General features: G+C 34.6%; 1 protein-coding gene across 1 annotated transcript in view; it reads left to right on the forward strand.

Annotated features, from left to right (window-relative positions):
- Positions 1-18,374, forward strand: part of ABCB5 (ATP binding cassette subfamily B member 5) — an 83,602-nt gene that overhangs the window by 19,664 nt on the left and 45,564 nt on the right. The window contains exons 11-13 of the mRNA XM_006911977.2: positions 1,340-1,465; positions 2,729-2,932; positions 8,894-9,064. Coding sequence (XP_006912039.1) covers positions 1,340-1,465; positions 2,729-2,932; positions 8,894-9,064 — 501 coding nt within the window. The remainder of the gene's footprint in view (positions 1-1,339; positions 1,466-2,728; positions 2,933-8,893; positions 9,065-18,374) is intronic.

Genomic DNA, 18,374 nt, shown 5'->3' on the forward strand with positions numbered 1-18,374 from the left:
ATCAAAAAAAGATGCACCTACTCCTACTTTCATATTTTTTCTAAGTCTTTGATTGAAATTCTCTTTTCAAAGCTCTTGATTTTTTTCAAATTTCTTGTTATTTAATTACCGTCCTTGCAATAGGGTTGTCTTCTACCATTTTTCTTAACATAGAGTATTTCGACTCCATTTTGCAACCACACTTGGGTTGGCTTCCTGGAAACTTAAGCACCAGTTGTGCTATTATTTTGCATAGTAAAGTGCTCTCTGGGTTTTAAACAACTATTTTTTAAATGAACTTTTGAAACATAGCCCTTTTTGTTAAGCCGAAGAATGAATAATTTTTTTAAAAAGTCCACCACCCACTTTAAATAAACAAAACAGAAATCACTCTAGAGTAAAAGAGCAGGTGGGAGAGGAGGTATTCCCACTGGGGGTCCCCAATTTCTCACCTCCTTTAGAGAGTTTTCCTCTGCTTAGCCCTTTGAAGCTTTTATGTTTGGCTATTTAAAGAGTCTGTTTCTTTACAAAAGGAGAGATCAAAGTGAGAGAATCCAAGGAAAGATTCCTATACTTGGAGCTGAATACATACAAATGCAAGCAAAGATAGGTGAGAGTTTCTCATCAGGATTGCTATTGTCATTTGGGGAGGGTAATTATTTGTGAGGTTTCTCTCACATTGCTGTTCCCTGGGACACTAAATGCCGGTAGCAAACTCCAGTTTGAAATGTCTCCTGGGATCCACAGCTAGAAGAGGGAGAGTTTCTATTGGTGGAATCCCATTAATAGGAGTTCCTGAGGAGTTGTTTTTTTGTTTTGTTTTGTTTTTGCCTTTTATTTTGTTTGTTTGACTGTTTGTTTTTGTGGTGACATTGGAGTTTTGACCATTGTTCTACTTTGGAATATAATTTGCAACAATGTTAAATATACTCTAAGAAAGAATTTCCTTAAATAACTCACAAAGATACAAGGCAAGATTTCATCAGTTGTTGCAAATTAAAAGGTAGTTGTGAAATTCATATATGTATTTCAGCTGAAAATATAAACAGTTTGCTGTGGCTCGTTAATATTCAATGAGTACTCTTAATTTTGATTTCCTCTTTATATAGAGAGATGATGAGAGATTCTTTTATGATTATTTTCCAAAATTATGTAGGTTATTGTTATACATGTATATGAAACAAACGTAACAATATTTAAATTTGTTTTTAGGTACCGCAAAAGAATTTATTTTATATTATTACATTATATTATTACATATAATTTATTTTATGTTAATTACATTAAATTTCTGAAAATATGTCAATCATATTCTCACTTATCCTAGTTTTATGGAATTTCTTCACATACATTCCAATAGATTCTGAAAGGTCTGAATCTCAAAATTAAGTCTGGAGAGACAGTAGCCTTGGTTGGCCCCAACGGCAGTGGGAAGAGTACAGCAGTCCAACTTCTGCAGAGGTTATATGATCCTGACGACGGCTTTGTAAGTGCACCTAGCGAAATTATGCACAGTCCACACAATGAGGTTTGGAAATGCCACCTACTACAAAGATCTTACAGCTATGTCGACTTAATTTTTAACAGTGGAGCTGGGAGAGAAACTTTATTGTTTTCTTTCCTGTATATTCATTTATTCAACAAATATTTATTGAGCACCTACTATGTACCAGGCGCTATTCTAGGTGCTGGGCATATACTGGTGAACAAAGCATAAAAACCTCTGCCCTCATCAAGTTTACATTCTAATAAATAGAGACAGACAAATAGAATAAGTAAGTTATATAGCCAGTTAGAAGGTATTAAATGCTGTGGAGAAAAATAATAGTAATTTGTAGTATCCAGAATTTACCAAGATTTTCAGTTTCTCAAAACATCCCAGAAGAATGATATCTATAGAGAATACACTCTCTCATTTTTTTCCTGTCATCTATAATGGTGCACTTAACTTTCTCACCCTTGTACAGGGCAGAGAGAATGAGATTATGATCATTACAAAAAGCATAATTCTTAATGATTCTCTTCAAACTTCCAACTGTTACTCTCCTATAGCCTGTTTTTACTTAAATTTGACTTCTTATGTCTACATTTAGAGTATCCTAGACTTATATATCTATGCTAATATTGAACAAATAAATTTTTGGATAACCATTCCATATATAAAACAGTTGCATAGAATACCCATGCCCACACAGAATACCAGAGTTGGTGAGACTCTGAGTTATAATTATTAAACATTTGTTTCTGTATTGGAATATGTTGAGGTAATGGGTAATGGCACTATCTGTGGAGAAGACAGCATCCATTTAGTATTATATATAGCAATGAATAGAAGACACTCTTGCCTTTTGCAGGGAAGTGGGTGTTGAAGAGAAGCACAGAAGAATATTTCCTAGAATAAATGCAGAGATCACAGTCTTAACAAAACTGAAGTTTGTTACATGCGTCTATGTGGTAACATTTGTGGCTTCTAGGGTATATTTATAATACCTGATTTGTGAGTCTTAGAGTAAAGACATTTAGGTGACGTGGCAAGATCTTAACCCAATTTTTTTGAGATTTTGTTGGTTCTCATCTACCAGAAAAAGTCTCAACAATATAAATGCTATAAACATTCTATCAAAATATAGTCAGTCTTTGATTCCTGAAATACCCTGCTTCTCAGCTTATGTTTTGGACTAGTAGAAAAGACTCTAAACCCAATGCAATGAAAGGCATCACAATGTGATTCATTCCTATGGATTGGCAGATCACAGTGGATGGGAACGACATCAGAACTTTAAATGTGCAGCATTATCGAGAACATATTGGAGTAGTAAGCCAAGAGCCTGTTTTGTTTGGAACTACTATTAATAACAATATTAAATATGGACGAGATGGTGTGACCAATGAAGAGATTGAGAAAGCAGCAAAGGAAGCAAATGCTTATGATTTTATAATGGAGTTTCCCAATGTAAGTACACTGTGTGGCTATGTCTTTAGCTAAGAACTAAAGCACTACAGTATTCCAAAATGAAGTAACAAAACAGTAACTTCTACAGAGTAGGGGGTGCGATTAATTTGGGGGTTATCCTAGATGAAACATCCATAAATGAGAAAGCTTAGTAACAACCAAAAGAAGAAATGCATCATTGTAAGGTAAATTTTAAAAATCATACTTAGTTCTAATTGGTTCTCATTGTAAACAGAAAAGAAAAAAATGATGGATATGTTAAAATATAACAAAGATTATATGAGACAAAATCATCTGTCCAAGCTGAGAAATATCTGCAAAAATGTTGATTTTCAAGGCCATCTTGTGGCTAGGAGTGGAAATGTCACACAGGATATTCAGATTGGTTCTGTGGTAAGGCAAAAGGAAAACTAAGATCATTTTTAGAAGCACACAGAGCTAATATTGGACAAGAAATGTAAAATTATACTTGGAAAGGGATGTAATAAACTAAAATTCTTGGTAGTAGAACACATCTGATCCTAATGGGTATTTGGAATTAATAGCTGTAAAACCATTTATTTACATTTCTCAAAGATTTGTTCATCAGTATCACCTGCAATTGTTGTGGGAGCACTCTTTGAAAAATGAAAGAATGAGATTTGAAATTAAAAGATAAAATTCTTATTTTAATGGATATATTTTAAAACTCCACTTGTTGGGTCATAGTAATTTTGTTCTTACTTTTGTTTTGCTTTAAAAAAAGAACTTTTGTTATGCTAGTAATTACCTCCTATCCCCATTATTTAGGATCATAATTAGGACAGCAAAATTATTAAAGGCTTGAGGTCATTCTTTGCATTATGGTTTGGGAAAACACAGACTCTTTCTTTGACGTTTTGACACTTATAATGACTTCCTTTCCTCAAAACACCGATGATCTTCAGTTTCCCACTGGAATTAGGGAGCTTTCTGGTGCCTCTTAAATTATACCATGTGAGCTACTACTTGCTTTTACTAAAAGTCCAATATTTACGCAAAAAGTCCTTTGCTATAAATAAAATAGTGAAATCCTAAAGATATGATCCAAAGAACAAATTAAAGATATTGGTTTATCATTACCACACCATTTTTTATAAACTGTAAAACAAAATCTATGAGGTCATTAATTTAGAAGGGGAAAAAGTTTCCTAGGTCTTTTGCTTTGCTTGGTTTTGTTTTATATACAGAGGATGAAGTTGATTTAAGATGTGGAGTTCGGAGAGGTAGTTTGAATAAGAATTTTGAAAGGTTCATTTGGATATCTGTTTCTGCCATCAAGATGTGGATGTGCATTTCTTAAAATTCTCACACATTACATCTTTCAGCCTGGAGACCCTCCAAAAACCTAAGAGGCAATGTCATACTGGGTATGGGATGCAGACCTTCCCTCTCATTGGCTACCATGATGGGTCCTGAGGCCATCTACAGCAGAGTGACAGGACAATCTTACAGTGACACTTTCCTTTGAAGGAAAAGAGAGTTTTTATTATGCTGCATCCCAGTATCCAGGAATTAACAGTAAAAAAAAAGAACTGTTGGCTGCTTAATTAAGAGAGTTATGAAGTACTGGATTTGGGAAAAAAACTGGTTTTCAGGAATGAAACTTAAATCCAGCATTACTTACTTAGTGCTCTGAAATAACAACTCCACTGAGACAATTCCTTGGTGATAAAAAAGTCAAGGCAAAAAAAGTAAGCAACTCAGAGGTGAGCTGTGGCTCCTTTAGAGCAAAAGAGGGGCAGCCCCCCATTACCAAACAGCGCTTTAGCCTGGGGCCTTTGCAACATGCAGTGTTCCTGTCCAGTTCTGGCACCTTACCATTTTGATAAGGACCTTGTTGTCTTTTTACCAGTTTATTACTTGAAATGATAATATAATCTGTCTGCCATTTCAGGACTATGATACATTTTTCTAGTAGTTTTAAAAAATAAATAAGATTTCATTTTTCCTCCCCTCTGCTCCCCCCCAAAAAGAGAGAGAGACTGGCTTATGATGATGGAAACTAAATTCCAGAAATATAAGAATAAACACAATAATAAATAAAAATTCCAAAAGTGGTTAATTTATATGGGTGAAAAATTAGTAAAAGTTATGCTCAAAAATAAATATCATTACTTTTATGGTACTTTTACAATATACATATATTTTTTAATTAATATATAAGGATTAACTGATACTTGCTGTCCTTTTCCTGTTAACAACCATAAAACTGGTAAAATATATGAGGCACAGGACAATTGTTTATAGGCATTGGATGAAAGGTGGCACAGAATTGTGATACCTGAGAGGAAGGAAGCTCGTGAATTTATAGCATTCTGTCTAGGAACAAATTTTTAACTACGTCTCTGTAAACTGGAATCCAGACAGAACATAGCAGTCCCACTGAGGTGAAAGGCAGAGAGAGAATTTCAAGTCAGTGTAAGCAAAAGGAGAAGCAATGAGAGAGCTGTGGAGTTGAGCTGGGAGGCAGAAGTCCATGTAGGCATCTCTTGGGAATCTTTTTCTGAGGACTGACTACCCAAGGCCTCCCAGAGATCAGCTGCTACAAAGCTGAGAGTAGAACAGAGATACTAGAAGTCAAGCAGGATGATGGACATGGCCCAGCCAGAGTGGAGAAATCACATTAATACCTTTTAATACCTCAGGCATATAGCTGAGACACCAATAAAAGCTACATCTTAGGAGTAAAGACCACACCTTAGAGTAAGGCTGACTCTAGACCTGCCCTAACAAATCCTAAAACCAAGCCAGGACAGGATCCTCAAAGAAAACAGAACCTGGAGATTGGGTCCTGCCAAGTTTCAAGACTTTCTTCAGATTCACCCCAGCAAAGCATGAAACCAAGATTACACAATTTCAGGATGATAAGTCAGTATTTGAATTGCTTACTAGAACAAAAATCAACATTTTTTCAAAATTCATTGTTTCAAATTCAGAATCTCTCCAACATATCACACACAGAATTCAGTATATATTCTACAATAACTAGACATGCAAAGAAATAGGAAACTATGATCTACAGGCAAGAAAACACAATCTAAATGTTTATGAATTTCAGAAAAGCTTCAAAATGCATGTGGCAAAAATTTGAAAAGAGGAATAAACAAATCCACGGTTTTCGTTGAACTCTTCAGTATTCCGTGAAACAAATAGGCAGAAAATGAGCAAAGATATAGATGACCAGAACAATATTATCAATCAACTAGATCTAACTGACATTTATAGAATACTCTACCCCAAAACAGCAGAATAAATTCTTCCCGAGTGCACATGGAATGTTCACTGAGATAAACAATACTTCGGGCCATTAATAATAAAAATTAAAACCTTTGCAATTTCAAAGAAAACATATAAAATATGTTCTCAGACCATAATAGAATTAAATCATAGAAATCAATAACAGAAATATATCTGGAAAATCCACAAATACTGGAAAATTAAATAACCCACTTCTAAATATTCTATGGCTCAAAGAAGTTTCAAGGAAAATTAAAAACTATTTGAATGAAATAAAACTGAAAATGCAGTGTATCAACAGTTGTGGGATACAGTTAAAGCACTGCCTTAAGAGAAACTTACAGCATTAAATGCTTATTTTAGAAAAAAAGGCCTAAAACCTGTAAACTAAGATGAGAACCTAGAGTGAAAAGAGTAAATTAAACCCCAAACAAGCATAAGGAAGGAAATAATAAAGATTAGAGTACAACCAGTAAAATCAGAAATGGAAAACCATTAGAAGCAATCACTGAAACCAAAATCTAGTTCCTTGAAAAGATCAATAAAATCAGTAAAACTATAACAAGGATGATGAAGAAACATCAAAAAAGAAGAGAAACTACCAATACTAGGACAGAAAAAAGGTACATCACTATCGACCCCAAAGACATTAAAAGGAGTACTACTAACAAAGCTATGCCTGTAAATTTGACAACTTAGAAGATATACAGATGACAATAAGCATATGAAAAGATGCTTCACATCATTTGTCATTAGGGAAATGCAAATTAAAACAATGAGATACCACTACACTCAATTTAGAATGGCCAATATCCAGAACACTAGCAACACCAACACCACATGCTGGCAAAGATGTGAAGCAGCAGGAACTCTTATTCAACAAATGGTACTAGATGTGTGTGGGTGTAGGTGCACGCGCGCATGTATCCAACTAATGATGCAAGGATATTGCTGGTGGGAATGCAAAATGGTATAGCCATTTTAGAGATGGTTTGGTAGTTTCTTAACAAAACTAAATATATTCTTACCGTATTATCCAGCTATAGTGCTCCTTAGTGTTTACTCAAAGGAATTAAAAACATATATGTACACAAAACTTGCACACAGATGTTCACAGCAGCTTTATTCATAATTGCCAAAGCTTGGAAGCAACCAAGATGTCCTTCAGTAAGTTAATGGATAATCTGTGGTACCTCCAGACAATGGAATATTACTCAGCACTAAAAAGAAATGAGCTTTCAAGCTATGAAAAGATGCGAAGAAATCTTAAATGTATATTACTAAGTGAAAGAAGCCAGTTTGAAAAGACTAGATACTGTATAAACTATATGACATTCTGAAAAAGGCAAAACTATGGAGAGAGTAAAGATTAGTGGTTGCCAGAGGTTGGGGAAATGGGAGGGATGAATAGGTAGAGCACAGAGAATTTTTTAGGTCAGTGAAAGTACTCTGTATGATACTCTAATGATGGATACAAGTAATTATACATTTGTCCAAAATCATAGAATATACAACACCCAGAGTGAATTCTAATGTAAGCTGTGGACTTTGGGTGATTATGATGTGTCAATGTAGATTCATCAGTTGTAACAAATGTACAGCTCTGGTGGGGGATATTGAAAATGAGAGCATCTATGCATGTGTGGGCTAGGGGATATATGGGAAATCTCTTTACCTTCCTCTCAATTTTGCTTTGAGCCTAAAACTGTCTTTTAAAAAGTCTTTTAAAAATTATACACTGTATAATTCCATTCATATGAAGTTCTAGAACTAATTAAATTAATTTCTAGTGATTAAAATCAAATCAGTGTCATCCTTAGGCAGGATGTGGGTTGACTAGAAAGGGTCATGAGGAAACTTTATAGATTGATGGAAATGTTTTATATCTTTGTTGGGGTTGTGATGGTATAGGTATACACATTTGTCAAAACTCATAGAACTGTATCCTTAAAATAGGTGCATTTTATTGAGTACATAATGTTTATGGGTGTATAATGTTTATAGATGCATAATTATTAAATTATTCCTCAATAAGATTTATAAATTTGAAGATTACACTCTAGAAATTAAAGGTTTTGAAAGAATATTTAAATTTACGTCCTTGAAGAAATGAACTTTGGATCAGGGACTTAATCCAATAGAATATTACTAACCATCCTTCATTAGTTCTAGAAGTTACCTCCAACCTAAGCTATATAAAAATATCTACATTGTTAAAGATGCTATGAAAAAAAAAAATAATAGTAAAAGAAGACACAAAAAGTCTCTCAAAATTGAAAAAAGTTTTGAGGGAAGTTTGTTTTTGCAGTAATATTTTCATACTATTTTTCAGAATATCCAGGAATAGTAGTTAATATATGTTTGTATTACAGTTTTCTTTTAAAGATATCGGTGTATTCTAAAAATATTTTAAAAACTTTGAAAATTGGTTCAAATTATTATTAATCTTTCTAAAAATTCTTGATTAACATATGTTCTCATTTTTTTAGCCCTAGTCAAATTTTTTTTAGGTCCTCTCTTCACTAGATTCTTTTTTTAAAATAGTTGTTTATTTTTACAAAGAACAAATCAAAGGTCAAAATCAGCCAGACTGAGGTAGTTATTAAGCTGGTATTAAAACATAAATGATTATTTGTCATTTTCTTTTCTAATCATTTGATCATGCCACCTTCTGTTTCTGTGCTCTTTCCTATTTTTCATTAGAAATGTAATACCTTGGTAGGGGAAAAAGGAGCTCAAATGAGTGGAGGACAGAAACAGAGAATCGCGATTGCTCGAGCTTTAGTTCGTAACCCAAAGATTCTGATCTTAGATGAGGCTACATCTGCTTTAGATACAGAAAGTGAATCAGTTGTCCAAGCTGCACTGGAGAAGGTAAGTAAGCAGGCACATTTCTTACTTTCGTATTCCTGGTTCAGCATTGTTTTTAAATACAAGAAAGTATAGCTCTATAGTCAATTATTTATTAAGTTTAAAGCCCTCCTTAATATATGGGTGCATGTGATAGTTATAGGAAGTGATTTGGTGAAGAGAAGAAGATGCTATCATTGGTGCTAAAAGTATGGATGATATCTAAGCAATCATCCCATATATACATCGTTCCAGTGGGTCTGCAATTTTCATCTCCCCATAGTAACCCCACACCACTACCACCGTTGTGACTCTAGCTACATCCACCTTTGCCTTTTCCATAAGCACTTGTGGGATTCTCATCTCTGAATACTTTTCTACTTTAGAGCAACTGCAGAGTATTCATTTTAACTTAATTTCACCTCAAGTAAGAGAAGCATGTGGTGTGGTTTGACCTGAACTTGAACCATCCTCCCCCAAAGGTCCTGGGCCCTCAGACGTCACACTGACCTCCTGCTCACTGCAGGCAGCTGCACATGTTTCATGGCCACGGTGCAGTCATGACCCTTTACCAAATTGCACTGCATCTGGGAGAGTGGTTGACAGCAGTGGTATAAAACCATCAAATACTATTCTCAGTGGCCAAAGCTTATTTTTAATCATGGCCTCCAGAGCCTTCAGAAGGCTTAATGACATATTTTACTTTGAGTTTGTTTAAAAATGTACTATTGTTTTTCTAAGAAATACACACTTTTCTTTTTAAATACTGGCTTTGTGGAACCAGAAATGGATACTGGCAGCCGAGTGCCCACTGCTCATTAGTTAGTGTAAATCAGATTGTGTAAGTACTTCACCCTTGTTTCCAACTCATGTGTCACATGTTACACATGATATTTCTTATTTTTGTAAAATAAACAAGTGATATGAAAAATCTATGTTTTTCATGGACACTTTGCTAATTTGCTTCATTTGGGTGGAGAAGAAACAATGACACCCTCAAGAGCGTGGCTGATGCTTTAGTCACTTTTTTATACTTAATGTCTAGGGCAAGGCTCTACCTATAGAATGCCCTCAAATTGTGTTTTAAAATAGTGATGTTTAGTTACTCAGGGTTTGAATGTGCTAAAAATGATTACACTTAACATAACTATCTCTTAAGTTATATAAGATTTTTTCCAGTTTTATTGAGCTGTAATTGATATACGTGTATAAGATTTTTGGAAAGATATCATAATAGGCTCCGGAGTTGTTTAAAGGTTAAATATTGTTCCCATTGTCTTGTCATGCAATATTTTAATCATTTCAAGCGATGAAAACTCGTTCAGACTTTTAAAATAAACAGTTGCTTGGCGATATGATAAACTAATATGTAAAGGTTTTTTTCCTACTGGTTAAAATGAAATCAATATCAAATGAAAAGACATGAATGCAAAAAAATGTAAATTATGATTCTAATTATATAAAATAGGTATACACGTGAACAAAAATGAAAGCAACATATGCAAAAATAATAACAGTTGTGTAGCAGAATTATGGGGAAATTTAAAGTTTTTTAAAAAAATTTATTTACTGTTATTGTTTTTCAGTTTATAAAGTAAGGGATTAAATATTGTAGAAATGTATAGGTGTGAAAGTGCTTTAAGTAGTGTTTACTGGTCTTTTGTGGGGAGGAGAGTAAATGGTAACAAATGGAGTGATAAGTAGCACAGTAAATTCGATTAATTATATATGCCTCAGTTTATTGAGAAACAACTCAACTCATGGCAAAGGAGAGAGTTAAAATATAGACAAGGTAATGAAAACCCAGTTCCATGAGTCCTGTACACCCACCATGTAGCTTGTGAAATCAAGCCTTCAGAGAGATCCCTACCTAAGTAGGTAGGGCATCCAGCAAGTCTCATTTCTGCTCATCTGTCAAATAAATCTTAGACTGCATGACACAGCCTAACTCACAACAGTTAGCAGATTTTTACAGCTCAAAATATCACATAAGCCACTAACCAATCAAAGAGGGAATAGTAAAATGTATTCCTTCTTACTGGTGCATCCACCTCTCTCCATGCCCAGCCTTCACATATTCCTCACAACCTCTTCTCTCCATTACCCCCTTGTCTTTTTATATGAAGTTCTAGAACCCGTGAAACTAATCTATAGTTATTTTTTAATAATCAAATCAGTAGTTTCCTGGGGCAGGGGGTGGGTTTTGATTAAAAAGGGACATGCAGGCACTATGACTCTTGTCCTCACTTGGATTTTTGCCGTAGCCAACTCCCTGCTTCAGTCCATGCCCTCTTCATTCAGTCTGTTCTCAACACAGCATCAGGGGGATACTGTTAAAATGTAAATTTGATCATCTCATGCTTCTGCTTAGATCTTCCGGTGGCTCCTTATCTCACTCTTCACTCTAAATAAAAGCCAACTTCCTTACAGAAAGCTACAAGGATCTCTGGAGTTAGGTGCCAAACTTTTTCTGGAACCTCAAATCCCACCACTCTCCCCTACATTGGCTGCTCTTGAAATATGCCATAACACTTTTAATCAGCTAGCTTACTATGTGTGTATTTTTTTATTTTGTTGTCTCTCTCCACTGGAATGTCAGCTCTCTGGTGGCAAAGGCTTTGAGTGATTAACTGCAGTGTCCCCAGCACTAGAATAATACCTGGCCCTTAATAGCCAATAAATATTTTTTGAATGGATTTTGGATGAGTGTGATACAGAACAGTTCCAAGGCCTGAAGTGCTCTTTTCTGGATTTCTTAATTTAAGCTTGCTAAAAACTAGTTTTGCTTCATTAATGTCATTAAAGAGGAGATTCTAGAGTCAGTGGATAAAGATTTATTGCACAGGCAATGGGGTGCACTGTGCTGTGGTGTGAATGTGGCACGCCAATGTAGCAGGCTTCCAGGCTGTCCTGCTAAGAGGAGGCATGGCAGTGAACATCTGTAGGTCTCTGGGGAAGCAGAGGAAGCCCACTCGCATTTTGGAATAAAGCCTGTGAAAGCTCTTTGAAATGTTAAAGGTGGTATGCAAATCTAAGTAATAATTATTATTAAGGAAGGTTCAGCTACACCACATCAATGGGGAACCTTTAAAAAGGCCCTTTGCTAATTATGAGGGAAGTGTTTCTATCACAGTTTTATTCTTTGAAGAGACAGAACTGCTTTTGTTGCAACCCTCATGGGCTTTTCTTTATCAGCACCGTTCTTAACCAGTATGATGCATTCTGTTGCTCTTCTTCTGAGGCCCCTTACATTATATTTACACTACTTGGAAAACTGAACAATAAGAAAATTGGTATATTACAGTAAGCCGTAGGTTACTTTATTAAGCCCTAAAAAGTGGTTCTCCAAAATTGAAGTTAGGTTAATTATTGCACGTACACACTCATACATATTTTGGTATATCTACGTCAGTTAAATATCTTGCTCTCTGGAACTTTTTTTCTTTTTTCTTTTTCTCTTTTTCTTTTTTGTAGCAACACTGTAATAATTGGGAACAGAAAGGGGATTTTTGCAAGGGGATTTCCTTGGCTGGAATTTAGCCAAGAAAACAAAGATAACATAGAGAATAACTACCTCATTCCCCAAGGATCATGGGACATTTTATAAACCTGCTTAACCAAACTCACATGTGTAAGGCTTGGTGTTAAATTATAGGCCACTAATTTCTTTTAGGGTAGTGCTTCTTCCCCTTCAATAGGTCAGGGCCCCCTGAGAATCTGACCAAGAAAGGGAAAAATAAACCACTGTAACTCTTCGGGAAAATCTATAAACACACTGTACACAAATTCATAGGCCCCCTGAAACCATTTATAAATTGTTATTTTAGTTGAAATAAAGTAATAAATGGATAATAATAGCTAATCTTTACAAGAACCCACCCACCCAATGAGATAAGAACATTAATTCTCCTACTTTGCCGAAGTGCACACTGAAGCGCAGGGAGGCTGAGTAACAGTTGGGCAACAGTGAAGCCAGTACCTGGACCAGACTGTCAACCCTCTAATTCGTTCACGTAACCATCATGGTATACTGCATCGAGACTGTACATCTGCTAGGGACTGAAGCTAAGTCTGAATCTAGATCACTCTTCAAAACTAGCTTCTTATTAAACATAGAATTACTACATGATCCAGCAATTTCATTTCTGGATATCTACCCCCCAAAACTGAAAGCAGGGACTCAAGCAAATATCTGTACATCAGTGTTCACAGTAGCATCATTCACAATAACCAAAAGGTAGAAACAACCCAAATGTCCACCAACAGGTGAGTGGATAAACAAAATTCTGTATATATATATATACAATGGAGCAGTACTTGGTCTTCAAAAGGAAGGAAATTCTGACTCATGCTACAACATGAATGAAACTTGAGGACATTATACTGACTGAAATAACAAGGCAGATGCAAAAAGACAAATATTGTACGTTCACACTTATCTGAGACACCTAGAATAGTCAAATTCATAGACAGAAAGTAAAACAGAGGTTACCTGGGGCTGAGAGAAAGGAGAATGGAGAGTTATGGTTTAAAGGGCACAGAGTTTCAGTATGGGATGAAGAAAGAGTTCTGAAGATGGTAGTGGTGATGAATGTACAACAATGTGAATGTACTTAATGCCACTTAATTGTACACTTAGAAATATGTTAAAATTTTATGTGTATTTTACCATACACACACGAAAAGAATAACAATCTAAGCCTGAGTATAAAAGAATAGTGATACGGAAAGAATTAGCCTCTCAGATCCTGGAGTACTATACCCTTAAAAATGGTTAGAATGGTCAATTTTATGTTATACATATTTAACAGAATTTTTTTTAAAAAAAATATAACCTCTTTCCAAAACCATACTGCCCTCTTGGGAAAGAAAGTCAAACCATACCCCAAATTGAGGCTCTCATGTAGGCTTATAATAGACTCATTTTTATCCTCTTAAGCTGCTTATTTTAATCCCATTATGTATATATATAGATACTATATTTTTCTTTTGCAAATGAATTTACATCATTTTACTTAGCAGGACATTTCAAAGTCTTAAAAATATAATAAAAAGCCTTAAAATATAGTAAAATATTTTTCTATGATATGGATAAGTATCTTAGTGATTTCTGTAAAAATCACTAAGATACTTCTGATTTGATTTAATAAGTGATTTCTGATTTGAATTATTCTTGTTTTTCCTCCCCCACAAATAAGGAAAATTCCTATATAAGATATTGATTTTTTTCTAATTGCTACTAAATAAGACATCTGTAATGTATTATTTATTGGTCGGCATTTTGGTGTAGGTAAAATATTATTGCCTCTTAGAAGAAGGATGAGCTAATACTGTAACATTTTTCTCTTCTTACCCACCACTTCATCATTTACTTTTTGTAACTTTATCCACAAATATTAGCTTATTAATAAAGTTAAATAAAGGACAAAAATATTAAATGACTAAATAATTTTATTGTTTCCAATTACTAACTTGATAACTTATTTACAAGTGAGAATGAAGAGATTTCAGGCTATAGAAAGAAACCATTGTACTATAGAGTATTATTCCTCGTTACTAATTAGGTAGTACACATGGCCTCATCTCAGCAAAGAGTTAGATATTAAATGTGTTTCCCTTTATAAAGGCTCTTATCCTAAGCGTATATATTCACATGAGTAGATTCCTGCAAAATGAAAAAAAGGGGTTGAGGAGCGAAATATCAGGCTTCTAAGTGCCTGATATTTTGCTATTTGTCATCCCATTTTACAAAAGAGATAGCATTCTTGGACAGGTGGAGAGACCTGACAGTAATTTCACATTGTTCAGCTATGGAACCAGTGTTGGCTCAGAAGAATGCCAAGCCACCTGGCTTTCAACATCTTACTGAGTAGTTAAGATACCAGAAAGCCTGTATTTTCCATGTAACTACCATAGAGACCTTATAGCAGATGGTCAGCTAAAATTTCGGAGCTAAAGGAGGTGGAAATTCATAAGAGTAGTGAGAGGTTTTTCAGACTGTATTCTTGGAGCACTTGGGGACTAGGGTTTTCAAGGAGCCTCTTGAGGAGTGGAAAAAAGGCGAGGTGGTGGGGTGGATGAGCAGGTAGGATTCCCCCACTCTCAATTTAAACAGAACAGCTACCCATTAATCTGTATGGTTTATTTAAATATATCAAGTTTCCACATGCACTTTCATTTGATGAAAGGATTTTTCAGCTTAAAAAGAAAGAGTTTGAAGACCATAGGACTGCATCATCAAGCATATATCATCAATGGGCCCAGTCTTCCTGAGGCAAACTTCTAACTGGCAGTCAGTGGGAACTTGCGTTCTCATAGGTTTCCCACCCCACACTTGCTGTGGGATACTAAAACTCTGAGTTTACAGGCTTCTCCGGAAAGTATATTATCCGTGTTAATTGACCCAGCAGTCAAATGCAGGCCCTCTCAAATGCTCACAGCTTTGCATAGTTCTTTCTTTTCCTGTTGCCCACCTTTATTCAAGGCCCATTACCACCACTGATGAGAAGCTAGCTGGTCTCTTTAGGCCCTTATCTCTGCCCTAGCAATTCTGCCTAGCAATGTTTTAAAGCACCCTCTATTTCAAAGTCCAAGCTAATTACCTGGTGATTTATGGTTGTGCATGGAATTGTGAAGTAATCTGAAAAATGCCAGCAAAGTGTCAAGTGGAGACCTGTCTTCCTGTTGACATTTCTTTGGTCAAATACCTAATTGTTTGGCTTTTAGTTTTGTATAAACTGTGAAGGAGGAGAGGAGATGCTAGGAAATAGTACTTTCTAGAAGAAATAATAGCAACAAAGCCATATTGAAAATCTACCACACTTACTTTGAAGCATCTGAAAAAGACAGTGGAGTAGATTGCATTACTTCTCTTATCTTTACAGTAATTCTTGCTAAAAGACAAAGCATTACCTCAAATTTCTTTGATCAATTTTCTAGGAGACCTTGCTTCCAAAATCCCTTCTATGTTTTAAGTCTGAAACAATTAGTGCTGATTTTTTTGTTTGTTTGTTTCCTATGGCTAGTACATCAGTTTTAGGCCACATTTATGATTTAGTAGTGATGGAGTACTCACCTTTTGTGTTCCATGTATCTCTGGATCGCCATGCTTCATTGCCTAATAATGTTCAGTGTTTTGAAAAACATTTTTCCATATATTTTTCCAGTCATTTTCTTGGTTTCGGGTGGGAAGAGAAATCTTATCCTTCACATTCCATGTTGGTTGAAAGCAGAATCTTTTATTTTACACAATTGACTCCTCATTTTTTGAGGCACTGCTTTGGTATTAACCTTTTCCAATATTCTTAATTTTTTGTTTTTTAAAAAATTTAGAAATCACTCATTTTTTTCATTTTGAAATCATACATAAAAATATTAGTGGTATAGTTTATAAACATTATTTAAATGAAATGTATGTTATAGAATCAAAAATGGCTCTTTCTTATGTATGCTCAGTATTTTAAGATCACTATTAGGGATCGGTAATTCTCACCATTATCTGCATTTCAACAGAAGGGATTTAAATAGGTCTACTTTGTTCATGTATAAAACTGTTACAAAAGTGTACACTTGCATAAAAGCCTGCCCTCAGTGCTGGTATAAGGTACAGGAAGAGAAAATTTGTAAGGCATTAGAAGCAGTCAATGCAAAGGGCTTTAGTCACATTGACAGGAAGACATCTCACAAAGATACGGCACAGTTTGTAGACTTTGAGTATTAAAAGGACCTGAGTTGTGTTTCACCATTGTCACCTACCTTCCTGCTATGTGGACTGGCATCACTAGCTTAACTTATCTGAACTTCAGCTTCCCTCAGAGGGAAATAAGCATGTTTTCCCCATCGGCTCACGGGACTATGTAAGCAAAACCCAATAGAGAAATGTTAGTTATGGAACCTTTCGAACTCTAATATTTTTTAAAATATAAGATATTCTCAAAATTAAGAATTGTTTTTTTCATCAGTAGTTAATAATTAACCTGTAATACTGTTTGGCTTATTGATGGATGACAATTTCTATGGCCTTCCTACTTCTTTTTTAAAGATAACAAAACTGACTAGTGATGCATCATCTGAAATTAAAATTTATATACATATTCAGTTGTCTTGAGTAAAAAGAGAAAAAAAGCAATAAAAACAGTTCAAACTATTATGTCTATAGTTATTTATTACAGCATCAATCATTTTTACCTTGATTATTTTACAGCCTCTTAAATCTCAAAAATGTGATAAGATCAGCCTGTACAAAAAAATAGAATCCAAGTGCTGAAAAAAGACCTTAAAAGTTCTATATCTATATATAAACAATGATAGGTAATTTTTAAAGAACAAATTTTATTTATGTACACTATTCCCCTGTTCAGAAACCTCTGGTAAATTCTATTCCTTACAGAAGAAATACTCCTTAGCGTTGCTTTACATGAACTAGACCTAAATTCTATTTCTAGCCCCAAAACTTCCGTTTTCCACAATTTCTGCTACATGCGAACCTCAGTATTCTCCATAATGCCATGTTCTTTTGGGACCAACTTCCTGGTCTTGCTATAGCCTCTATTATAATTGTCCCCCCTCTCTTTTTCCCACATGGCAAACTTTTATCTATTCACTAAGACTCTACTCAAAATCATCGATTTTGGCAATCTTTTTCTTTTCAACTAGACAGTTAATCACTTCCGTGCCCCTGTAATATTTTTATGTTATAATTATTTTTCTGCCTCCTTTATTAGCTCTCTCAAGGGCTTAAACCTTAACTTATCTTTCGAATCGCCCTCAGTAAATAGTTGAGGGTATGCAGCTTGAAGATATTTAATTAATGGTGTAAAAGCTATTATTGACTATAAACTTTCCATGTACAAGACATAGTACTAAGAACATTAATCTTTACAATAACCTCAAAATATAGGTAGCATAATTTTCCTCATTTAACAAATGAGAAAACTAGACTCAGGGAGGTTAGGTAAGGAGTGTAAGATCGCAAATCTAGAAATTGACAGAAACAAGATTCAAACCTAGGAATTGTGACTCCGGAGAACATAAATGATGAAATTATTAAAAATTAGATTTTCTTTTATAAACATGATATACTCTATAGTCTATATTTGAGATTGTTTACAATTCATGCTTGGTTAGCATGTAGTACATTAAGAGCTACATTCATCATTATATATGTCAGAGCAAACTATAATATAAGTTTTTATTGAAATTTGTGGAATCCATTGCTATATCATTAATCTTCTTTGTTGTTTACAAAAATTACTTAGCTATTCATGTAATGTAATGATCTGCTTTCAAACTAAAAAAAAAAATCAAGGGAAATGTTTGTGCCAGTCATATTATT

The sequence above is a fragment of the Pteropus alecto genome, unplaced genomic scaffold, assembly GCF_000325575.1.
Source record: "Pteropus alecto unplaced genomic scaffold, ASM32557v1 scaffold21, whole genome shotgun sequence".
NCBI classification, from domain to species: domain Eukaryota; kingdom Metazoa; phylum Chordata; class Mammalia; order Chiroptera; family Pteropodidae; genus Pteropus; species Pteropus alecto.